This window comes from Onychostoma macrolepis, chromosome 24 (assembly GCF_012432095.1).
Source record: "Onychostoma macrolepis isolate SWU-2019 chromosome 24, ASM1243209v1, whole genome shotgun sequence".
NCBI classification, from domain to species: Eukaryota; Metazoa; Chordata; class Actinopteri; order Cypriniformes; family Cyprinidae; genus Onychostoma; species Onychostoma macrolepis.
The window spans coordinates 26,822,580-26,849,555 of NC_081178.1; the positions used below are offsets into that span (position 1 = coordinate 26,822,580).

General features: G+C 36.4%; 1 protein-coding gene across 1 annotated transcript in view; it reads left to right on the forward strand.

Moving 5' to 3' along the window:
• vopp1b (VOPP1 WW domain binding protein b) overlaps positions 1 to 25,115 on the forward strand; it is a 47,732-nt gene extending 22,617 nt beyond the window's left edge. The window contains exons 3-5 of the mRNA XM_058764594.1: positions 13,183 to 13,260; positions 15,143 to 15,276; positions 22,487 to 25,115. Of these exons, the coding sequence (XP_058620577.1) occupies positions 13,183 to 13,260; positions 15,143 to 15,276; positions 22,487 to 22,695 (421 nt within the window). The 3' untranslated portion in view covers positions 22,696 to 25,115. The remainder of the gene's footprint in view (positions 1 to 13,182; positions 13,261 to 15,142; positions 15,277 to 22,486) is intronic.
• The last annotated feature ends 1,861 nt before the right edge of the window (positions 25,116 to 26,976 follow it).

Sequence of the window (26,976 nt, forward strand, 5' to 3'; positions counted from 1 at the left end):
GAGTCAAAGACTTAGTGTGACTTAATTAGTGTATGGTTTTGCAGATTTGGTGTGTGCTTCTGCTGTTTGAGTGACAGCTTTCAGAAACTGTGTGACAAGGAAAGATTTGTTGAACAAAACTGTAAAGCTGTCAGTCTGCGCTTCAGACCTGATACCCATATGATGCATTTTTATATTGAACAAGCTGAGTGCCGGATTTTATTTATTTTAATTATAATTTATATTTCAATTTTAATGAATTAAAAATCATTAAAAAAAAAAAACTTATTTTATTTATTTTTTTATTTTTTATTTCTTATGATTAATGTTTAAGCAGTGTAACTTTTGTCAGAGCTGCTTCACACCTCACTGAACAAAGACTTGCAGTAAATATCAGAAGCTCAATGCGGACGGTTGCGCTCGTTAAATCAAAGGGCAGCTACTTTTAAAGTGTGCTGGTAATTAGGACCTTCAATTACAGATGTTCTGTTGAAAGGTCATCATCAATGGCTAATTATCTGCTTCAGCATCCATTGTGGCAGTAGTATTTACCCAGCATGCCAATGGGTCACAAGAATAGGATTTATATATAGTCTATTTGTGTTTAGGCCTAGTGAGTAAGAACATGTCAGATGAGCACAAGCAGCATTTATTAATTAATAAAATTTTTATTTGACTTAAGTTTTTATAAGTGTTGAAAAAACATTTTGGAATAGGGTTGTCAAAAACAATATATATTTATGAAGAGAAGTTTGCACATTCTGCTCTGCAAATCCTGTATTATTTTTCAAAGGAGAATTAAGGTCAGATATGGATTTCAAAGGACATGAGGGTTTATAAATGATAGCGAAATTCTTGTTTTGGTGGTGAACTGTTTTTTAAGCTCTTGTGTTTCTCCATTTGGATGAATGGGTTTTTAACATCTTAATCAAAGCAATGCAAACAGCATCCATCAACATCACAGTTCAAGCGCCGAAGCGTAAAGCTGCAGTCACAGAGAAACATATTGACCTGTCATTGCATCAACTTTCAAGCTCTGCTGGATGCGGAAGAACTGGATCACAGGAAAGCTTTGATTGTATACAGGTCAGCCAACTGTAGGGAAGAGGGTTATTTTCATTCTCTACATCAAACATTGGACTCAGTTCACAAGAAGAATTATGTTATTTACATGATCTGTTTGAAATATTGAAGGAATGGATCAGCCAAAAATTAACACTAGCTAAAAATGTGCTCACCTTCAGGCCATCCAAGATTAGGATGAGTTTGATGATTCACCAATGGATGCGTGGGTGCCGTCAGAACGAGAGTCCAAACAGCTGATAAAAACATCACAATAAGCCACACCACTCCAGTCCATCAGTTAACATCTGGAGAAGACAAAAGCTGAAACAAATCCAACATTTTTTAACTAAAATATGAGTCCATAATCCATAATAACGCTTCCTCCAGTGAAAAAGTGTTCTGGCCTGAATCAGGAGAGAAATCTGCACACATCAAGCAGCGTTTACAAGCCAAAACAGCTCTATTTTGATTTTGATTTTGATGTGACAGACAACAGGAGACGCACTTTTTCACTGGAGGAAGCGTTATTATGGATTATGGACTCATATTTTAGTTAGAAAATGTTGGATGTGTTTCAGCTTTTGTCTTCTCCAGATGTTAACTGATGGACTGGAGTGCTGTGGATTATTGTGATGTTTTTATCAGCTGTTTGGACTCTCATTCTGACGGCACCCATTCACTGCAGAGCATCCATTGCTGAGACACTGATGCAGAGACACATTTCTACAAACCTGATGAAGAAACACACTCATCCTGATCTTGGATGAACTGAGGGCCTGATTTTAATTTTAACTATTCCTTTAATAAGTATTTAATGTTGTGTTGGCGGGTTTTGCACAGGCAAACACCACATTTTCTTTAAAAAGTGTAAATATGTAGTTGAACTGTAGTTTATTTCTATTTCAGTGCTGGTCAAACAAAATGCTGACCTTTACATGTGACATTGTGATATTTGGTTTTACCGTGTGAGAAATGATGGTCTCAGCTGGTGGAGTTGAGTCTGTGTGTGTGACCGATGGAGTCAGGATTGTGTTGTCGTTGTGTAAGCGGTGGACTGTAAGATTACCTGTCATGGTTTCCAGCAACTCTGAACACGAGACCACTAGATGCTGAGATGCTATCGCTCTTATCTTCACATTATCAACTGTAGGAACATGACTTGACTCACTAGGATTGTGTTATATTTTATACTGATGTTTATCTGTTGTCTGGTTGTCTACATCAGATGGTCAGTGTCGCCTTGAGGCCTTTGGGCGATGACACAACACAGTTTTTGTCTGGAGATAAATACATTCAATAACTTGAATACACCTATTCAACATTAAGCGTTTTTTTTTTATTTGTAAATTAAAATTTTTGATATTTCTTTTGGGGGTGCATAAATTATTTTAAACTTGTGTGATGCAACCAACATGCAGAAACTACAAAATTAATATATTTCTTTCCTTTTCTTCATCATATGCACTCTTATTTTGTCAATGGCTCCTTAAAAGATTCTGAGATTTCCAAATTTTTAAAGATCCAACACTGTAAAAATTATTTTTCCAAATTGTAAATAAAGAATGGAGTACATTTTACAAAAGAAAAACTATGTTATTTACATGATCTGTTTGAAATATTGAAGGAATGGATCAGCCAAAAATTAACACTAGCTAAAAATGTGCTCACCTTCAGGCCATCCAAGATTAGGATGAGTTTGATGATTCACCAATGGATGCGTGGGTGCCGTCAGAACGAGAGTCCAAACAGCTGATAAAAACATCACAATAAGCCACCACTCCAGTCCATCAGTTAACATCTGAGAAGACAAAAGCTGAAACAAATCCAACATTTTTAACTAAAATATGAGTCCATAATCCATAATAACGCTTCCTCCAGTGAAAAAGTGTTCTGGCCTGAATCAGGAGAGAAATCTGCACACATCAAGCAGCGTTTACAAGCCAAAACAGCTCTATTTTGATTTTGATTTTGATGTGACAGACAACAGGAGACGCACTTTTCACTGGAGGAAGCGTTATTATGGATTATGGACTCATATTTTAGTTAGAAAATGTTGGATGTGTTTCAGCTTTTGTCTTCTCCAGATGTTAACTGATGGACTGGAGTGCTGTGGATTATTGTGATGTTTTTATCAGCTGTTTGGACTCTCATTCTGACGGCACCCATTCACTGCAGAGCATCCATTGCTGAGACACTGATGCAGAGACACATTTCTACAAACCTGATGAAGAAACACACTCATCCTGATCTTGGATGAACTGAGGGCCTGATTTTAATTTTAACTATTCCTTTAATAAGTATTTAATGTTGTGTTGGCGGGTTTTGCACAGGCAAACACCACATTTTCTTTAAAAAGTGTAAATATGTAGTTGAACTGTAGTTTATTTCTATTTCAGTGCTGGTCAAACAAAATGCTGACCTTTACATGTGACATTGTGATATTTGGTTTTACCGTGTGAGAAATGATGGTCTCAGCTGGTGGAGTTGAGTCTGTGTGTGTGACCGATGGAGTCAGGATTGTGTTGTCGTTGTGTAAGCGGTGGACTGTAAGATTACCTGTCATGGTTTCCAGCAACTCTGAACACGAGACCACTAGATGCTGAGATGCTATCGCTCTTATCTTCACATTATCAACTGTAGGAACATGACTTGACTCACTAGGATTGTGTTATATTTTATACTGATGTTTATCTGTTGTCTGGTTGTCTACATCAGATGGTCAGTGTCGCCTTGAGGCCTTTGGGCGATGACACAACACAGTTTTTGTCTGGAGATAAATACATTCAATAACTTGAATACACCTATTCAACATTAAGCGTTTTTTTTTTATTTGTAAATTAAAATTTTTGATATTTCTTTTGGGGGTGCATAAATTATTTTAAACTTGTGTGATGCAACCAACATGCAGAAACTACAAAATTAATATATTTCTTTCCTTTTCTTCATCATATGCACTCTTATTTTGTCAATGGCTCCTTAAAAGATTCTGAGATTTCCAAATTTTTAAAGATCCAACACTGTAAAAATTATTTTTCCAAATTGTAAATAAAGAATGGAGTACATTTTACAAAAGAAAAAACTATTTCAGTCTTTTTACAGTCTTTTAAAAATTGAATATTTTATTCAATGTATTCCTTGCTGTTCCCTTTTAAGGGAACTCGCACTGCGTCCTCTAGTGGACACTATGGGGAATGCAATAAGCATGATCGGTGTCTGAAACACGTGTGAAAACACTCCAAATCATTGGACCACACAGCCCATGACGTCATTAGAGGAAGTATAAGAGGGTGCATGTAATGCATGTTATCAACTTCTTTTATCTTCAGGAGCGTTTGTTTGCGTACGTGTAGGAAACACGTTTCAGTTAAGCTGTGTCCAAAACCGCTCCCTATCCACTATATAGTGTACTATATCGGGTGTCAGCCATTTTAGTGCTGTCCGAATTCCCAGTGAACGGCTTCATTCCCTACATTCATTCACTACTATTTACCCACAATGCATTCTGATTTTGAGTGTACAGTTGATGTACTCTCGGTGAAGCACTAGTGACGAGCTGGAAGAGAGAGCGGGAGCGATCCAGTTTGAAGGAGAGATGCCATTTATATCTTTCTTATTTCTGCTTTAATGTTTATGTTTCATACATTATTTATATTAAAACACATTATGTAGGCATTAACTCAATTTAATATTTTACTAATTTACTGGGGTTGCATCTTTCTTAATTTACAAAAATTATGATAATTTGGTGGATAATTTAAAATTAATCACCTATATGTAGAGTATTCATTCTGCTGTAAAATTAACTGTCGCCTGAGGGACTTATTTTTGTTGACAGTATTTTAAGTGTTTAATGATTATGAACATATAGGCATTACAAAACAAATTAATAATATACCATCGATAAAACCACAAAGCTGACGCAGAGGTATGTATAATTACAATATAAAGTCATTTTGAGTGTTATTGCTGTTAATATTATTTTCTAAGATAAGGTACATGCAATATAAGTTCATATGTGACAAAACAGTTCCAAGTCTCAGTGTAGCCTACACATCACCGTCCGAATCCGTTCACCCCTTTCTGATATAGTGCACTCAACTGCCATACACTATATAGGGATTAGTGAATTTAGTGTGTTTGAGGACCTGACGACTTGCATGATTGAATGCGCTCATTGCGCTTATTATGAATAAGTGTGAATGTGCGTTTGAGTCACGAGACGGCGGGATGCACTCGTGGTGATGCATTCACAAGGCTACTGAGAGCAGAGGTAAAGCTTTGCCTTTATTTGAGATAAACCGTGTTTGCATGAGCGCATTCACCTCTCGTGGGAGTCAAACAGGCTTAATGCGATGCATTCGTGGCAGTTTACGTTCTCGCCTGATTCTTGAGGGAATCTAGTGTTTGGCTCTCGAGGGAGCTGAATGCACACTGCGTGATGGGATCATGCTGTGAAATGCCTCATATTCTTGATTCTCTTTTGCAGGCCATTTTGACGGGAAGTGCTTCCCTTTTCAGCAATTCCTTTCTTTCTGTTCTCTCCCGAGGGATAGTAGTCACAAGAATCGGTTCCACCCAGGCTTGACTTTCTCTCGATGGATTGCGGTGAGGCGGGATTGAGCACAGAGTTTTCTTTTTGAGCTCCTCTTGTTACCTCTTTTAAGCAGAAGCCTATCAAAGATGTACTTGTTTGGGAACCATTTCCTTTGGTGGTTATCCCTTTTATGAAGATTGTAGCAAGATGCCCATCCCCAGTGGTTTTTAAGTAGGGTTCCTTGCACTCCTCTCAGGCTGAGCTGTCTCCAGTGTATTTACGGCAGCCCACATTAAACGCTGTCAAAATCGATAACTGTCTGGGGACAGTTCCCTTTGACAGGCTGCCGGGTGGAGCGAGATGTTCCTCACTAAGTATGTAGATATTGAAGCTGGGTTCCTTGCTCCTCTGTTCATTCCACATGTATAGGTTCCTTGGATTGAGCTCTCGTAAAGTCTCCCTACTCAGGAAGTATTTTTGTCAAAGATGTACCAGTTGAGGCTGGTTTCCTTTGATAAGATCTTCCTCTGAGTCGAGAGCTTTTTTCCCTACCGTATATTTCAGGTAGCCAGGTCAGGATTCCTCAGCGCTTTCTAGGGCATGGTCCCCCTAAGGTTCTCTTTTGATATTATAGGCTGCCTCCTCTGATCTCAGGGTGTTCTCAAGGAGGCGGTCCCCTGAATCCCACATGCTTTGGGCTGTCTCCCCTGCTTTAGGGTTTTAAGTAGATGGCCCATTGTCTTAGGAGCTGTTTGAGGACAGTTATCTTATTGTTTGCGATATACTGGTAAAAATTCTCCCCACGATAAGAATTAGTATTCCCGTGATAATAACGATAAAGTCTAGTTATTGACATATTTCTGTGTGCGACAGTGCGGAGCGACATCGCACAAGGTAGATGTGAAATTGAGGAGTTTATTGCTAAATTTATTGTCTGGAACTGGTTTGGTTAGGGCTGTATCAGTCTGAATAAATGTAGAACAGTAGCATGTGTATGAGCCTGTTTACAAACCTGTTGCCCAACAAAGATATCATTTATTGACATGCTTTTTCTCCAAATTAACTTAACATAGTAGAGTGTTTGAAATAACTTATTTTTGGGACCAGACGTGGTTTCATATTACAGAATGATAGTGTTATATACAGTGATAAAGGTCCACTAGAGGACGCAGTGCGAGTTCCCTTGGAGGGGAACATCTCGGGTTACGCATGTAACCATGGTTCGCTGAGAGGGAACGAGACAGTGCGTCCCCTTGCCATGCCTGTTTCACATCACCTTTAAACAAAAAAATTGTTGATGTCCTTTCTCATATATAACCCAGGATGTTTCTTCATAATAATTTGTAAAATTTTACAGTTGTCTTTCAGTTTGTGTGACTGATTTCAGCGTGCGATGATTCTCCCAGGGGTTTGCTGAAAATCAGCACTGACATCTTGACGCGTGCTTGAAGTCTAGTCATTCTCTCAGATATGAAGAGCTTCAGAGGAAAAACTCTGAAAAAAAGGTCAGAGCTGAACTGTCCTTACACCCGAGAAGCTCAACGCCAACACTGTTCTGACTCATATGCAGGTAAAGGTTAATATCAGCACAGAACAGAACAGCGTTTGCTCACTTCAGAACTGATAAGTTGTATATTTTGCCGTGGTAAACTGTCTGACACACGCTTAGTCCTATAATTTACGTAAATCGCCGTCTATTCCGATCCATTAGGCCCTGAGAGAATTCATTGTTAAAGACGGTTCTGAGACATTAGATTTATATTAAATTGATGCTTTCAGCAGGAAGCCGGCTGAGGCTCTGACTTTATTTGCTTCTATTTACACATAGCTTGCACTATACAGCTCTTTTATTTCTGCATGGTATGATTCATTAGTAATAAAACTCCTAAAGCAATAAATATATAAAATACAATAATAATAATAAAACCTAATATAATTTTTGAACAGGGCCAGCAATATTTTAAATGTGATATTTGAACATTTTTGAAAACCTTTTGTCTCCCAAAATCAAAGCAAATATATGCAGAAACATGTAAATAGATAAATTAAAGGCATTTAATTAAAGGATAAATTAATTGACATTTGTATGACAACTAATTATTTTATTTTTTTACAACATGAACTAAGTTGTAAAATGGTAAATCAAATAAAAAAAATACTATTTAATTAATTAATTATTTTTTTACTTGTGTGTATTGAAGGAAATAATACTTGGTTACACAAAATTTTTAAAAGATTTTTCTTCAACACATACACTCCTTGTCATTGACTCCTTTATAATTCTCTGAGATGCAGCAATATCTTAAATGTAATAAAACTCCTCTGGGATCAGCAGCGATTCAGACTGTGTGTGTGTGTGTGTGTGTGTGTGTGTGTGTGTGTGTGTGTGTGTGTGTGTGTGTGTGTGTGTGTGTGTGTGTGTGTGTGTGTGTGTGTGTGCTGCTGGAGTGAACTGTGTTTGTGCTCTCAGTCCTCTGTGTGCTTAACAAAAGCGCTCTGAGTGACTGAATCAGCATCCGTCCGTCTGTCATCTTCAGAGAGGAGAGCAGAACACTGAACTGCTTCTGATAGCATCATAACACCAGCACAGACATGATCTGACATCAGATGTTTCTGCTCTGATTGTAGGGGAAAATCTGCAGGATTCTGAGGAAGGAATTTAAACACAGAAGCAGAGAGCAATCAACTTATTCGTTTTCAGAAAAGCCACAATATGTAATAATTGAAGATGCAGAAACTTGCGGGTTGCAGATTCAGTTCATATGAATTAGTTATGAATGAGGTAGTAGTGATGTATTATGGCAGAGATGAACCTTCACTGCACAGAACAGAACAGACGAGATACGCCACTCACTGAAACAGAATAATAGAAATTACAGTGCTGTGGCATGTAAGAAATGAACTCCCATTTTATAGTGATAAATAAATCCATATTCCAATAAATAAAAACATATTCCATTATGTAGGGATTCAAGAGATTATCAAGTTAAACCCCCCAGGACACACAAAAAAATAAGTATTTAGCAGACAATATAGATTTGAACATTTATGATGATACATTTAGTATCTTTGTCAGATTTGTATTAGTGATCAGCTGATTATCTTAGTGTTTAACACTGCATTTATTTGATTAAAAAATGATGAAATATTATCAAAATTTAATAAATAAATTGTAATAAGTTTTCTATGTGAATTTATGTTCAAATGTAATGTATTGCTGTGATGTACAGCTGAATTTTTAGCATCATTACTCCAGTCTTCAGTGTCTCATTTGATCTGTCACTTTTGATCAATTTAATGTGTCCTTGATGAATAAAAGTATTGATTTTGCCCCAAAAAAAAAAAAAAACCTTCCCCCAAATGTTTGAACTTTTATATATTTAAAGTGAGATTATAGTTGATCTTTCTTTAATGCTGTACGGTGTGAAATCATTTAAATCAATAATTATACGACCCTGGTCAGCATTAAACACTGTCTTGTGCGCAGGCTGATGTATTTCTGTTTTTTATTCATTTCTGTTTCATGTATTGTTGCAGATGCTGTTCCTCTGATGGTAATAATCATGTTCTGTTCCCGCTGGCTCCTCATAAATGGCCCATTAAGTATGCTAATAGATCGCAGTGGTTATGATGGGCTCATTTATTTCTCATTTCACAATATGGCACAGCTTGGAAAAAGGGTGTAGTGCTTTCAGTGTTCTTTCTGTCGTTCCTGGGGTTGGTTTGGGGTTTTAGCTGCTGAGACGTGTCTTTCTCAGGCGAGCTTTATGTGGGTCATAGCTTTGATTCGTGAGTCTCGGTCATTAGTGCTGCTCTTGAGCTGAAGCTCTGCTAAAACGGCCTTTGATTCTTCGTCTCCGTGTCGTTCTGAAGAGCTCCAGCTGATCTCTGTTTGATGTGACAGAAGAGTCGCTGAAGAAACCCGCATTAAACAGCAAATCAGCACATTTCTTTCTCTTCTCATGCACAGGGCTTTCAGTTTGCTCTGAAATGATTCCCTGTTTAGCAGAAGCTGCATAAATCACACCGTTTAGAAAATCTCAGAATAAAGAAAAATACTGGATTCATCCTTCGACATCACTGTCTGTTCACTGCTGATACTCGCTGATGTTCGTGCTGCTGTTTTCACACCAAAGATGGCAATAAAGAATGGCTTTTGTTATCTGAAACCAGTAGCACGTACTCAAATCGACACAGGACCTGAAGGAGAACAGCCTGCTGCTCTGATAATGCTGATCAGATTGTGTTTTCTCTGCAATCTACATTCATTCAGTTCAAGTGAATTGAGAGTCATGAAATTCAATAGGACAATAGGAACACAACCAGGCCCGGTTCTTGACTGCTATAGAAGGGTGGGCTGGCAGATATCCTGGGTGGGCGTTTATTTTTATTTTTTTCATATTGCAAGGGGAAAAAGTCTAGACGTTTATCCTGTAGATATTGCTATATTAGCTATATTATATGTACACACTCAAAAAAAAAAAGCTTTCATGGGCAGCCTAGAATATCATGCACTTTCACAACAAATTAAACTTCTTTTTTTCTTTATTGAATTAGCTAGTTCCTATAAACTCTTTGTTCTCTTTCTCTGGATTATTGTTTCTACACTGGTGATTCTTTTCAACTAACTTTTTTATTTATACCAAACAAGGCCATAATCATGTAACATTGGGTGGACCATTGTTTTGAGGAAAATATAAAGACCAGACAACTATGGTAATGGTATTTATTTAAAGAAACTAAACAAATAAAGGATTTAAATGGATTTAGGGGAATAAATTAAAATGACAAAAAAAAAAAAAACGTAAAAGAACAAGAATAAGAATTTGTGTAAAGTAATCAATCTGAACTGCAAATAATATTTTTATTTTAGAATATGCATCCATTCAATTTTAGTTGTATTCCTAATATGTTGAAAACTCAAAACAGAAAAAAATGCTATTGTCGTCATAATAATTATTCATGAATCACGTAAATGACAGCCCTACTTTCAATTCAATTACTTTCAAGTCAAGTCACCTTTATTTATATAGCACTTTTAACAATACAAATTGTGTCAAAGCAACTTTCCAATATCAAAATAGGAAAATAGTGTGTCAATAATGTAAAATGACAAGATTAAACACTCAATTTTCAGTTAAAGGCATTTCATTATTGAATTCAATTTTGTTCAATTAGCTCAGTTCAGTTTAAATAGTATCTGTGCGATCCCGCGGCCCGTCACGAATCCAAATGTGGCCCACCATGCTGAATCAGGGCCGGCACCAAGGTGGAGCATTCGCAGGCCGTGCCGAACTTGATCGATTTCGGAAAAAAAGTGAAAGTGAAACCGGTAAAACAGCGCACGTAAGAACGCGATTGCACGCATTAGCGATCACGGATTGCAAAAAGAAACACCCATACGCTACTACGCAGCAATCATCCTTAATTACAGAAATGTGGTAAAACATCTCTCTAGAGAACCTCAGATTATTAAATTCGAAAGTGCTTTCCATATTTGGATCAAGACTACATTTCTGCAACGTCGCGTGTCAAGTCACTTACAATCGCAACTTCATTGTGCTGTTACTCCTTTCGAGCAGAATTTCACAAAATCGGTCAGCTCCCGACAGCATCAGGTGTTTTATCAATGGTGAGCAGAATTATTTATTTATTTATTTCAATAAATGTAATCGTTTAGATATCATAATATTTAGGCTATAAATAATATTATAAATCTGGTATGTTTGTATTGATGACGTAATATGTAAATGACATGCGTGCGGCCCGTGAGACTTGCACTTGGACCATAGTGCGGCCCGGTGGAAAAAAAGGTTGAGAACCACTGATGTAGATGATATCGCTGGAAATGAAGTGTCCCCAACTAAGCAAGCCAGAGGAGAACCTTGGAGAAACCAGGCTCAGTCGGGGGTCAGTTCTCCTCTGTACAATTACTTCCCCATTTCCTCATCTGTAAGTCACTTTGGATAAAAGCGTCTGCTAAATGACTAAATGTAGTAATGAAATGTAATTCAAACCGGCAGAATTTGAAGAAAAAAGGTCAAATAGATTTGCATCACTGGATATTACAGTGGAGTCGACTGTTGCTATAGTAACGAATGCAACTTTCATGGCACAAGCTCTTATTTCAGTGTTGTTTACTTTCAGTTTTCATTCTTACATTCAGCATTAACAGCAAGTTAAATGGGGTGAGCTTTCAACTGAATTATATAGCCTGCATGCAAATTAAACACGTAAACTCTTTCATTTTGTATTATGTAATTGCAATGTTGAATGTAAATAATAAAGTAATGAATAACAAAGCAACAGCTTATTAAAGGAAGTCGAAAGTGTTTCCCATATCTTCTGTAGTTGACATCATGGGCTGTGTGACAGATTTAGACCAGTTTATATGTGTTGGGTGACCACTTGATGTTTAAAAAATCAGAACTGATAAAATACTTCAGCAATATTAAAATTAAACAACATTAAAAACCTCACTATGGAAATCAGTCCAGCTCTGCTTCATATGCCTTTACTGCTGCAGGATCCACACCAGTGTTGGGCTTGATGTGTTTCCTGATCAGGTGCACAGGCCATTTAGGGATGGTTTGATTGAGAGAATCTGAATAATTGATGCTTCTCGGCATATGTTCATATTTCAGGTGATATTATCTGCAGCACATCTGTGAATCAATAATGCATTGGAGCTCAGCTCTGACAGACCATAACTACTCAAACTGCACTGTGTGATGTTCAGATTGAGGAAAAAATAATCACGGTTTCCACCCAAAAATATTGTGCAGCACGGCTGTTTTCAACATTGATAATAATCAGAAATGTTTGTTGAGCAGCAAATCAGCATATTAGAATGATTTCTGAAGATCATGTGACACTGAAGACTGCAGTAATGATGCTGAAAATACAGCTGCGCATCACAGAAATACATTACAGTTTAACATAGATTCAAATAGAAAACAGCTGTTTTACACTGTAATAATATTTCATAATTTCTACTGCATTTTGATCAAATAAATGCAGCTTTGGTGAGCAAAAGTGACTTTAAAGTGACTATAAAAATCATATTTTATGTATATTGTGCTTTCATGTATTAAAATGTTTAATGCAATTGTTATTGTAATTAAAACAATAATACTATATTATAATAACATTCCCCAGATAGTAGATAAATCATGTTTTATTGGTAATTACTGTCAGATTCTCATTTTTAATTGCTACTCATTATAACACAATTACAAAATGAAAATCCCTGTTCAACGGTTGGAACGATCCTGCTGTGATGAAAATGAGCCTCTTTGATTGACATTTCTTCTCACTGTGGTTTGATTGCAGAAGCTGTGAGGTGAAGCCTTCAAAGGCTAATAAAATGTTCGGCTGGACTGACTTTGAACTGTTTAAAGTTGCACAAAATGTGTGAACATCTGTTTTCATTCCAATTCACCGCTGCTTCATTCATCATTGTTCTTGTTTTCTGTGAATGAGATGCTATCAGCTCTCGGTGAAGAGTCCTGGATCTGTGCACGTGTTTGCTTGGAAATGGAAATGAACTGATTGCATCTTTCAATCGTGGCGTTTTTGACCTCTTATTTACGGTTTCTTCACAGATGTCGCTCGTATGAGGACTGCTGTGGGACTCGCTGCTGCGTCCGAGCGCTTTCCATCCAGAGACTCTGGTATTTCTGGTACGAACGGCCTTTTCTTCTCCTTTTATACATTATTAGTTTGTGTTTTATTTTTCATTTATTGTAGGATTTATTTTGAAACTCTTTTCACTCAGAAATTGCTAGTAAATTTCACAAAATGTGAAATTTTGAAGTTGAAAAACTGAACTAGTATTTTTGGTAACACTTTACTCAAAGCCTTTATATATAATGCATTATAAAAGTAGTTTCAATGCATTAATAGTTACAATTATTCATGAAAAGATATGATGCATTACTATGTACATTATGAACACCTTTAAAATGCATTATGCATAAAGGCCTTTAAGTAAAATGTACTCCAATAATCTTTGGGTCAAATATGAAAAGCGGTTTTCAAGCATCAAAACCATGCAATGTTTACAGTTTTTTTTTCAATTTCTAACAAGCATTGTTCAGTACTGAAACCACATTTTCAACACTGCAAAAAATGCTTTTCTTACTTAGATTTTTAGTCTTGTTTCCAGCCAAAATATCTGAAAATTCTTAAATCAAGAATGATTTTCTAGACAAGTAAAAATTATTGTCTTGTTTTCAGAAAAAACATGTCAAAATTAAGTGAGTTTTTGCTTGAAACAAGCAAAATAATCTGCCAATGGGGTAAGAAAATAATCTTATGTCAAACAGAAAACAAGATTATTTTTCTTACCCCATTGGCAGATTATTTTGCTGTAGTGAGTGTGAAGATGAATGTGTGTGATGACCCAGGAAAGGCTCCAGCCTCCTGAAGATGTGTGGAATAGATGGATAGATGGATGTTCAGTGCTGTGAGGGTTCTAGTCGTCCCTCTCTCTGCCACTCTTTTTCCAATGTGTCTTCCCTGATCCATGTTTCCAAACAAAATCATTCCAAAGCCATCCATTTATCAAAAGATAACCAGAAAAGAAAGAAAGAAAGAAGAAGAAGAAGACTAAAAATAGGACATTTGGCTTGACTTTCAGCTGAAATTGCATTTAGTTGTGTTTGGAATAATTATTATTCAATTTCATAATAAATATTCTGCTAAGATTTTATATTTCAGTATAATTCCTGCAGAAATGGACATTTGCCATCGTTCTGATTTGAATGTGGTTTTATCAGTTTTGAAAGCGGTGTGTTAGCATCTGAAAAATGTGCTGGAAATGTACAGTGTTTTGCAGGTTGTGGAGTATGAATGAGAAAAGTGTGGATTTTCAAAAATTGTGGTCATTGCATGCATTTTGTCTGAAAGCAATGAAAAATGATTCACAGTTTGGTCCGCATAGACTTCATTCATCACTGAATGAGTGAACAGTTTTGAAAATGCGGCTTTAGTATTGAACAATGCTTAATACAGCTTCAACATTTAAGGGTTTCTCCCCATTCATTAGAATGTCCTGTTTCATTTTATTTGTTCTGAGCAAAACATAATGACTATCATACATTTTTACCATGATTTTCAGAAGACACCCACTAAAATGTCATTCAGTGTAATAATAGATCATATACCAAAAAAGCTACACCAAGAATCATTAGATGACATTAAAATACTGTATTTAAGGATCACAGTTCAGCCCTAAAATACTAATGAAGTATCAGTTTAAATCTTTGCCACTTTTTAAATCCTTCAAACCACCAGGTTTTACCCATTTGACAGCAAGAACACAGGTTAGAATAAGAATTTTATTGAAACCATTTAGACAAAAAGGTTCTTCTGTGGCATCGTGAAGCAGCTTTATTTTTGTAAGTTTAATTTGTTGAAGACAGCAAACTGTGACATCTCGTCTTTGACCCATTTTTAGTTACCACTTCAGTAAAACAGTATATAATTTTGTGGGTAATGTGCAGCAGCTGGCGTGTGATTGGATGGCGTTTGTGTCAGTCAGGTGTGTCTGCTCTCTCATAGGCTGCTGCTGATGATGGGCGTGCTCTTCTGCTGCGGCGCGGGCTTCTTCATTCGCCGGCGCATGTATCCGTCAGCGCTCAGCGAGGAGCCCGCCTTCAACGTGTCCTTCACCAGACAACCGGTCAGCTCGCCAGGTCAGCATCACACCATCATCACCATCACAGATCTGGAGCAAACCAGCACTGAAGCTGCAGGAACTGGACACGCACAAAAATACCATATCTTTCCCCAATCCTCAGTGTAGGGCAGAGCAATATGGCAAAAAAAAAATCTCCTTTTTCCAGAACATATGACCAAATCAAGATCATGATTTTGATGTTTTTTTAAGGTTTAAGTAGTCAAGTAACAAGTGAGATTCAAGTAACAAATGTATTAAAAACTTACAAAACCATCTGATTAAAGAAAGTTCTGTTCCAAGTGCAGAAGACAACTTCAACTTACTGTAAACGTAAAACAAATGACTTGCAGAAAAGATGCATGAAATATGAAGGCAACTATTATACAAACTTGTCTCAAACATATCCTATATGTTCATAAATAATATAAATAACATTTCTTAGCCAAAATGTAGGCATTCAGTTTTAGGGATCAAATCAAAAAGTCATTTCAAAGTATAAGGTATAAGAAGCAGTATAAGATATACTTTTATATCACTGAACTGCTGATATTATACTTTTATATACAAGTATATATGTTTTTATAAGAGTATAAAAGTATAAGAGCAGCAGCAGTGGTTATTAACAGAGAATGAAAATCATCAGCATCATGCAATCATCAGATATCAGGCATACAGTCCTGGATCTGCACAGCTTTCTGCTTTCCATTGCTTTTCTGTGTAAAAATGCATTTTATGGACGTCCATAAATGTGACATGTTTACAGCAGTATACAGGAGATTCCAGGAGAAGAATGTAGCGTGGCACTTCATTATGTCCAAAAGGAATTGATTGCATTGTGAAAAGTGGTTGTTATATTCTAGAGTTTGCCATCGATCGCGGTGCGATTTCCTCTTGAAACAGCTGGCAGATGCTTCTTAAACTTGAGGAGGCAAAGGAGAAGAATGTTATTACATTACAGATGAACATTTCTTTCCTCTTTAAATGTGAACTGATCAATCATACACAATAAGAGCAGGAATTCTATTAAGACAGTAAATAAGGTGCATATTGACTTCACAGGCTATTCTAGTAGACAGCGAAATTGAGCGCAACCTAAAGTGAAGATACTGATTTTACACACATTACTGTACAGACGTTTGGGGTTGATAAGATTCTCTTCTGCTCATCAAGGTTGCTTTTATTTGATCAAAAATACAGTACAAAAATTGTGAAAAATTATTACAATTTTAAAAATCTGTTTTCTATGTGAATATCTATTAAACTGTAATTTATTTCTGTGACGCAGCTGTATTTTCAGCATCATTACTGCAGTCTTCAGTGTCACATGATCTTCAGAAATCATTCTAATATGCTGATTTGCTGCTCAACAAACATTTCTGATTATTATCAATGTTGAAAACAGTTGTGCTGCTCAATATTTTTGTGGAAACCATGATTAATTTGTATTTTTCAGGATTCACAGATGAATAGAAAGTTCAAAAGAACAGCATTTATTTGAAATAGAAATATTTTGAAACATTATAAATGTCTTTACTGACACTTTTGAGCAATTGAATGCATCCTTGATGAATAAAAGTTTTAGTTTCTAAAAAACAACTCCAAACGTTGAATGCTAATTTAAGATGTTGATTACAAATTGTTTTAAAAATATTATTTAAACATTTCGCCCAGCACAGTGCTAACTGCAGCCTCTGTGAGTGTTTTTGGACTCTTGTGGAGGAGTGTTGTTTTTTGAGTCATTAATTCTAATTGATACATATGGTAGAGTGTTTCAGATGAGTGTCTAATGAGGTCAGGATGCTGCCCGTGTAAACAGATCAGTGGCTTTGGAACGAAGCCTGATGTTGTATTGGGAAGCTGTGACAGGACACACCTCTTCCTGATTATGATTATGATGCTGCTGCTGCTATAATATTATCTTCATAATTTGTCCTTTAACCGAGCCAAACAAGGTTTGGAAACACAGGGAGCAAATTCTTGCTCACTATTACAGCCGGTAACAGGCAGTTATTATCAGCTCTTGCTTGGAGCCAAGGTTGGCACTTCACCACAGACTTGATTTATTTCCCATCTCTGTGCCAAACCAATTGCAAATGAGCAATTCTGGTGTGTGAGCAGATATGTCGCCAACATATGGCCAGCAACGCCCTGCTGTTCTCAATAGATGCAGTAAACAGTGTTTCTGACAAGCTATTTTGTAAGCTGGGGCATGGCGCTGCTCGATGTTTTCATGCATTCGATGCGTCACACTCCATCATATCAATTGTTGCTTCAGTTGGCACCAAAATAAGGGTGTAATTTGGATCTTTAAAGGAATAATCAGGGTTATTTTCTCAGTTTACAAAACCAGCTTACAGTAATACTTGGTACTTGAGCTGTGATGTGGTCTAGATTTGGGTGGATTCTTAGTCTGTTTTTTTTTTCAGTGTAAATAGCTCTTTAATGTTATATTATATGTTCCTGTCCCTTCCTTGCTTGGATACCAAGTGAAAGAAACCAGGTTTTAGTTGGCTAATACTCAAGTTGAAAGTTTTATTAATAGAGCTCATACAGAGGGCTGATAAATGATTTCACATTTATTTTGTCGTTGTAAAGCAGCTTCACAGAAAATGAGTTTCTACATTTACATTCAGGAGTAGTTTACCAGTGGTGACTGTCAAAGTCATGAGCTTAACAGTGGAAACTAATCCTGTATTGTCTAATAATATCACCAAGGAGCAACATGTATATTGAAAATAGCAGAGGGCCTAAGACGGATCCTTGAGGCACTCCATACTTTACTGGTGATAGTTGAGATGACTGCCCGTTTAAAAAAACAAAGTGGTAGCGATCGGATAGGTAGGATCTAAACCATCTTAAAGCCTGCCCTTGAATACCTGTATAGTTTTGTAATCGATCTATGAGTATGTCATGATCTATAGTGTCGAACGCAGCACTAAGATCAAGTAAAACTAGCAATGAGGTGCAGCCTTGGTCTGACGCAAGAAGCAAGTCATTTGTAATTTTAACAAGTGCAGTTTCTGTGCTATGGTGAGGCCTGAAACCTGACTGAAATTCTTCATAGAGATCATTTTTTTGCAAGAAGCAGCACAATTGAGCAGACACAACTTTTTCTAAAATTTTAGACATAAACGGCAGATTTGAAATGGGTCTGTAATTTGTCAGTTCACTAGAATCTAGTTGTGGTTTCTTAATAAGACGCTTAATAACCGCCAGCTTGAATGGTTTTGGGACGTGACCTAAAGATAACGATGAGTTAATGATATTGAGAAGCGGTTCTTCTGCTACAGGTAACAACTCTTTCAGTAGTTTAGTGGGTACAGGATCTAATAAACATGTTGTTGGTTTAGATGCAGTGATAAGTTTATTTAGCTCTTCCTGTCCTATAGTTGTAAAGCACTGCAGTTTTTCTTTGGGTGCAGTGCATGAAGCAAGACACTGTAGATTCTACATTAGTTATTGTATTTCTGATGCTATATATTTTATCAGTGAAGAAATTCATAAAGTCATTGCAACTATACTGTGAGGGAATATTTAGTTAGGGTGATTATTTGTTAATCTAGCCACTGTGCTAAATAAAAGCCTTGGATTGTTTTGGTTATTTTCTGTAAGTTTGCAGATATACATACTGTTTTTCCACACAATTCTAAAAAAAGTTTTTCTTCATTTGCGCTCAAGATTACGAGTTTCGTAATCAATGTAAACAGTTGCGCATTTAAACATTTATTTGCATTGTTGCACACTTTCCTGCATATTATGAATGTGTAATTTGCTTACATTTTTACACAAGGAATAAGTCAAAATGATCAGACAGCATGTTAATTAATGTACGTAGTTTACAGTTGATATCAGTCTTTATAAAAATTCAATCCTGTTGCTTATTGAAGGCAAAGGGGAGAACTGATTATATATTTCAAAACATTGCTGTACAATTGGCAATATAGTTTCATAATAAAATGTTTCCATCCACATATTAGGAAAATAGGCCATTTTAGTTTGGCTCTCGAAACTCTGTACTGAAGGAAAATGAAGCGAGTCATTACATTTTCTGCTTGAGTGGAAAGTTGAGAATCTGAATAAGACTGGAATTGCTTGGTTTTTACTTCTTAAATAGTTTTTGTTCAGAGGACAAATTAACATGGAAAAGGAGAAGCTCCCCCTCATTTATCTTACAGTAGATAGTGAAACTGAAAAACAAAGTGCTTCAATTGTGCTCTATTTTAAGAAGAAAACAAAACTTAACTGGCATCAATATGAGACTGAATCAAAGTCCCCAGAACTGCTGGAGGTCTAGTTTCTTGCAGTTGCACTTAATCTATATGATATATTGCATTTTAAAACAATATAAAGCTCTAAAAGGTCCTTTGTAAATCTGCCATTAAATTAAAAAAGGGGGGTATTCTACAATTGTACAGAAGCCTTTTCCTCTGTTCGTCCAGCACACAGGAGTGAGTTGTTGAGTTGGTTAAACACTGATGTCAGATTACGGTAGTTTCTCCTCCTCTGAGACGCCCTGTTCTTCATTCTCTTCATCTCATCAACATCAGACCAGCACAAGCCATCATCTTGATCAAGATCTTAAAGCAGAAGAACTGGACTATGAAAATGCAGACATAATCATAAATCTGTGTCACAGAAGTAAAAGTCTATAATAAAAATAGGGTAGTTGTAATAAAATGTCACAATATTACTGTTTAACCCTAACTTTTTCAAAAAACAAAACAAAAAAAACTTACCAACCCCAAACTTTTGAACTGTGATGCATATTAAAAGTATTTAAAACATATATTTATAATTAATTTAGCAGATGCTTTTAACCAAAGCAACTTACGAATGAGGAACCTCACAAGCAAGCCGTCATATTCACAGCGTACATGCCAGCTTTTAGTAAAAGCTAGATTATTAAACAAGCTAAAGCAGAGGCATATTTGTTTAACTTGTATTCATATAAGTAAAGCGTGACCGTATTAAAAAAAATATATATATATATATATATATATATATATATATAAAACCAAAATTTTAGACATAAACGGCAGATTTGAAATGGGTCTGTAATTTGTCAGTTCACTAGAATCTAGTTGTGGTTTCTTAATAAGAGGCTTAATAACTGCCATCTTGAACTGTTTTGGGACGTGACCTAAAGATAACGATGAGTTAATGATATTGAGAAGCGGTTCTTCTGCTACGGGTAACAACTCTTTCAGTAGTTTAGTGGGTACAGGATCTAATAAACATGTTGTTGGTTTAGATGCAGTGATAAGTTTATTTAGTTCTTCCTGTCCTATAGTTGTAAAGCACTGCAGTTTTTCTTTGAGTGCGGTGCATGAAGCAAGACACTGTAGATTCTATTAAGAGAAATAAATAAATATATGGAAAAAAAAACAAAACAAAACAAAACAAAAAAAAATATATATATATATGTGTATATATTAGTGGTGGGCATAGATTAATTTTTTTAATCTAGATTAATCTCACTGTAATCTTGGAATTAATCTAGATTAATCTAGATTAAAATGGCTCATTTGAATTCTGCCAAGTAGATCAGAATAAGTTCACTACTAGTAGTAAACAACTAGCAGTCATCAAGAATTTAATATTGATAATAACATTGAAGACATTGTGTGATTATTCCTTAAAGATAAGGTTTTAATAGTTTAGTAGTAGTCTATTACATTCTGCCCAATGTCTTCAAGTGAAACCGAACTTTTATTTTGACGGGTTGCCGTGAGGATAGTTTTTCTCAAATGAAACGCTCGAATGCTCATGAAGTGACTCTCAGAGCAGTTCTGGAGATGTTGTTCATGTATTTATGTCCTCATTTAGTGAGACGACAGACGTTAATATCGCCGCAAGCGTCACGCGGTCTTCTGTATGAGTAGTGAACAAACCCATGCGTCTGCGCCATACATTAACACAGAGACACACAGAAGTCATATTTAAATAGACGTTTTGCGGCTTAATATTTACAAATAGGAGTGGGAGTGTGCTCACTTGTGTGTGCGCTTACGTTTGTGTGTGTGTGTGTGTGTGTGTGTGTGCGCTTACGTTTGTGTGTGTGCGCACCGCCAAACCTGATATTGCCAAGTGCAACGTGTTCCTGGGTCAACATCTTTGTTGACCCTGGAACAACATTGTGATTAACCAATCAGATTTCAAGAACCAGTTTATAATTTTTGTGAAGTTTAGGATTATAATCAGTGTTTGGTGCTTGTACATCAGTGTAATTCATCTATCAGTTCCTCAGATTTTAGGGATTACTCATGGGTAAGGTTAGGTTTAGGTGTAGGAATATGGTTAAGATTATATTTTTGGATTAAAATGTTGTTCCAGGGTCAACAAAATATGTTGACCAGGAACACGCTGCACTTGGCAATATCAGGTTGTGCGTGCGCACCGGGCGGAACTCCGCTGTGCGCGATACAGAGAGCGACCATGTAACGTAGAGACAGAAATGACTTGCCGATCTTCATTGGGAAGCTTCTTAAAAATAAATTTTCCCTGAAGCAAACCCGGCGGCTTCATAGCTGCATCCATGTTAGCACGCATACACACAGGTTCGAAGACTCGTTCTCGCCCCCTACAGTGCTATTCGGCTAGGTATACATCCGCGCTAAAATATCGAGGTGAAAGTCATCATAGTTTGCGTAGTATAGACCCAGCTCCCAACCCAACTTTGAGAATAGATTAACGGCGATATTTGTTTTATCGCCCGATAAGAGTCTCACGTTAACGCAGCACGTTAACGCCGATAACGGCCCACCACTAATATATATACATTTTAGTTAATTTATAAATTGTAATACATTTGTTAAAATAGGACAATATTTGGCTGAGATACAACTCACTCCAATAATCGCCTTTAAAGTTGTCCAAATGAAGTTCTTAGCAATGCATATTACTAATCAAAAATGAAGTTTTGATATATTTATGGTAGGAAATTTTCAGAATATCTTCACGGAACATGATCTTTACTTAATATCCTAATGATTTTTGGCATAAAAGAAAAATGGATAATTTTGACCCATACAATGTATTGTTGGTTATTGCTACAAATACAGTATACCTGTGCTGCTTATGACTGCTTTTGTGCTGCAGGGTCACAAATAAAAAAATAAAAAAATCTATATTTTTATATAAATTATGTTTTTGTAATTTATTAAATTATTCCCCCCGCCCATTTTATACATCGGTAAACATGATTTCATTCATTGTTTCTCCAACAGTCTCCCAGCAGCTGGCCATGCAAGGCTACGGTGACCCCTGCGGCGCCATGACGACGACCCTGACCCCTGCCTACCCGGGTCAGACGACCCCAGCACACATGATGAGCTCGTACCCGCCGCCGCCCTCCTACTGCAACCATCCACCGCCTTCCTACGAACAGGTCTTCAGGAACGCCGAGAAGAAGAGCCACAGCGAATCCTCACAATGAGACGCCGCTGATGCTCTCGGGAAACTCTGCTTTTATTTGCGTTTTCAGGATGCTCTTTCTTGCCCGTTCCCAGTTTGTTTTATTGCTTTATCGGCGCGCTACGGAGGGGCAACAAAGAGAACAAAGGTCCTAATGGGATTTGAAACAGACTTCTCTACCTGACAGAGCTTTGAAGAAGCTGTCGGGATGCGAAGCGCAGGAGATACTGACAGGCTCGACTCTCTTTCTTTGAAAAGCGTGTCTTGAGGGGCTGGAGTGGACCAGCCCCTCCAGCGCTGACCTTCTGGAGAAACACACGACATCCATCCTGAAGCCGACCGCACGTCAGAAGCCAAACAGCGGGAGTTTCGTACTGTAGACTGACTCGATGCGTTTTATCGTATTGCAGCCAGTGAATATCACGCTACCTGAGCCTCCCGAACACGTGGAAGCCCGTTTACGCCACTGAATAAAAACTGAAAAGATAATTGCCACTTTTTATCTCACAATTCTTTTTCTTTTTATTTTGCAATTGCAAGTTTAATTCTGACTTTTTTATTTAGTAAGAAAGTTTTGTAAGAAATTTAAGGCAACCAGCTTCAGGACATTTTTGAGTTTTCTCAACTTTTTGTTGTAAAAACTGAATATAAGAAGTTTCTACAAAAACAAGTTAAGAAAACTCAAGAATCTCCTGAAGATTTGCCTTAAACTTTCAAGTTTTCAACTTTTGATTTGTTGATTTGACTTTTTTTGTCAGAATTGGTCTTTTATAACTCGCAATTGCAAGTTTATATCTAACAACTCTGAGAAAAGAAGTCAGAATTGGAAGTTATAAACTCGAAATTGTAAAAAAAAAAAAAAAAAGTTCAACTTACAAGAAAAGTAAGAGTTTCTTAATTCAATTCTGACTTTATTTCTCGCGAATGTGAGTTGATATGATAATGTGAGAAAAAGTCAGAATTGTGAGATAAAAAGTCATAGTTACTTTTTTTATTATTATTATTATTTATCGGCAGAAACAGGCTTCCATACAAACAGGAATTTGGCTGTTCTTTTGTTCCAATCCCAGTGGTTTAATGGGTCAAGAACCTCTTGTATGGGTATTAATCTGAAATAGATGATGAACTCACATGGAGTGAGTCTATTGAAGCCATGTTAACTGTTCATAGCAAGCGAAAGAGAAATTTATTCACATCTTTTCTGCTTCATTACACTCATAGTGCCCTGTTTTTGTGGATGGGCCGGAAAATTGCAAAAGCTCGTTTTGGGTTAAATGTCTGGTTTTGTTGGAGAGTTCACTCTTGTTAATGGCCCTCTGTGAGTTTCTCCTGAATTCATCTGTGCAAATTAATTACCGGACTGCAATTATCATTGAAATGTATGCAGATGAACAATAATAATTCACCCCCAATGAGAAATACTGCTGCATTTTAGTGTTATTTGGAGGGAGTGATGCATTTACTACAAAACCTGCTTGAAAATAACGCTTGAAAATAGTTTAAGGCCTCTTCATTAGCATGGAAAAGGATCACATGTGAAGCAAACAGCCACGTTTGCAATACTAAAGCCTGTTTGCTTTTTAAATAGAATGCAGATGGAAAATTGTTGAGAAATGTCCAGTTCACATTTAAACTAAAAATAAATTATCATTTGCAGAAAATTGAGCACATTTAGGACTAAGGACTTTTTATTACAATTAAGTCCATTTAGAGCGTTAAGAATATTAAGAATAATATTGCTTTTTGCTGTTTTTGAGGTGAAATATGACCTACAAATAGTTTTCATAACATTCACCAACAAACACTGTTTGAAAAACAAATATATCAAATTAGACTGATTTGGAGACCATTTCTAGTAAATGTGAATGTGATCCTGAAGTTTTTATTTAAATGTACTTAATATTAATTGAACATGTGATTAGTTTGGAACAGAGTGTGTGTGTGTGTGTGGGGGGGGGCTGACTTTAAAGTTAAATATTTTGCATACTTGATTCGTACGATTAATATATTGAATGCTGGCTGGTTTCTATTCTCGATGTTGTGACTGTGAACAGAATGTAGCTTTGGGATGAAAATGTTAACAAAACTCCACAGACTGGATATGAAAGTACATTCATTGCATTATTTACACATTTAACTCTTGATGAGTCCTAATATTGACTGAAATAGGTTCGGGTATATTTCAAGTACATTCAAAACCTGTTTTAAAAGTCTTGTTTCTGTAGTTGTGGTACATTGTTCATGGTTTCGTTTGAAGTTGATCTATGCAAAGAGAGACCGAGTCCATCTGGAGTTTGTTCAGATCCGTTAGTGTTTTGTTCTACTCTCCTGAACTCGTGGTTGAAGAGATGTTCAAATGACGGCTCTGTCATTGACACACCAGCAACCGATGTCAGAAAATCATCAACTACAATAATAAAGCTCCCTCTGTTTGAGACTTTGCTATGCTTGCTGCTGTGTCTGTGTTTGTCAGGTGTTCAGGTATTGGACAGCTCTTGCTAATTTTAGGCTACTTGTAGCTTTGTAAGTGTTTACTTGCACAGTCATGGCATTTTACTGGAATGAGCCGCTAGGAGTAGCATGGCATCAAATGAATAGCTTTTAGGTTAATTAGACCTATCTTTTCTTGGTTGCTAAAATCGAAACTCAAGCCTTGTATAAGAGTTCTGCAGCAGATCTTGGAGCTTTTTAAAAATAAAAAAGCACACGTTGCACACAATCATCTCACGTTGAAATGTAATCACAATTATGCTATGTAGTCACAGATTATTTTGATGAGGATATAAAATTCAACTTCCTTTACCACGTTTGTGAGGGCTTTTTTATTATAGCACCCACTAACACTGAACAACTGCAACCAAAACTGCACCAAAAGAGCTCTGCAATTACAGTCCACCTCCATGAAGCACTGCAAGTGACAATTAATTACATTCACAAACAATGTACATATTTGTATGCACTGGATACTTTTATATAGGTTTCCATTTAAAAGTTTGGGGTAAATTTTTTGAAAGAAGGCCTATCAAGGCTGCATTTACTTGATCAAAAATACAGTAAAAACAGCAATATTGTGAAATATTAGAATATTATTAAAATTACTTTTCTATTGTGATATATTTTAAAATGTAATTTATTCACTGCCATTGTTAGCAATTAAAATATTTTGCGTGTCTTCAATGCATCCTTGCTGTATTAAAGTATTAAAAAAAAAAAAAAAAAAAATGAATAGCCCCAAACTAATGGGTCATTCTGTGTCGACTCAACCAGCTCAAGGTTTTTTTCTGGGGAAAATATACATAAATGAAGAAGAACTATTAGATTGATTAATAAAGAAGCAGCAAACATTTGGTTTTCAACATATTCAACAAATTGGACATTGAGTGGCATTGGGCTGCCCACGTCTCTGGGACTGAACCATACAGGGCCTTAAACAAATGACAATCTAAAATAATATTGAGGTACAGCCAAAGTAACGTTGAAAAAATATATATTTATGGCACTCGGCAGGTATTTTGAGGGAAACATGACAATATTATTTGTTCTTTAGTCTTGAAGTTTCAATATCTCTGAACTAAGCATATAACTTTAAAATGAAGATACCAAAAAAAAAAAGGTTTGTTAAGACCAACAGTCTAAAAGAGCATCAAGAGATCTTCAATGCTTCTTGAGTTACAGGCATGCAAACTTTGAAGAAAGAAAACTTGAAAAGTGTCTTTTCCCATTTTTGAATGGTCACCACGTATAATGCAACAAAAAGTCAACAGATTTCACAATCTGTGTAAGAATAACATGATGCTGCTGCCATCTTTCTGAAGTCATCTGTAAACTGGCTCCGAGTCTTCATTTTGATGCCCCTCTACAAAATAGTGGATCCATTTATTTACTCAAATACGTATCCATGACATATTTATATACGTTTTTCTATCTTCAGAAAAAATAAAAAAAAAAATGACAAAATAAGAAATTTGAGCCAAGAAAGTTTCTGAAATTTGGTTGAAAATGTATTCATTCACAATGCTTCCCAGGACGAGTAGTTTAATGCCTCGAAGTCTTTTACCTCAGTTTTATCTTTGTCTTTGCAGTTTCTTTTTCAAATGTGGTTCGTGGTTTAGAACTCTGAATGTTTTGTTGAAATCCTTACTGAGAATGTAACAAATAATAGTGAGAGTGTGTTCTATTATTATCTCATATGATGAACCACACTCAAACTTCTCATTGGCTCATATCTACCAAACCATTTAAGTTCCTGTCAGGAGAATTCACATTTTGTGCATACTGGATCCAAGAAATGGGATATTTATTT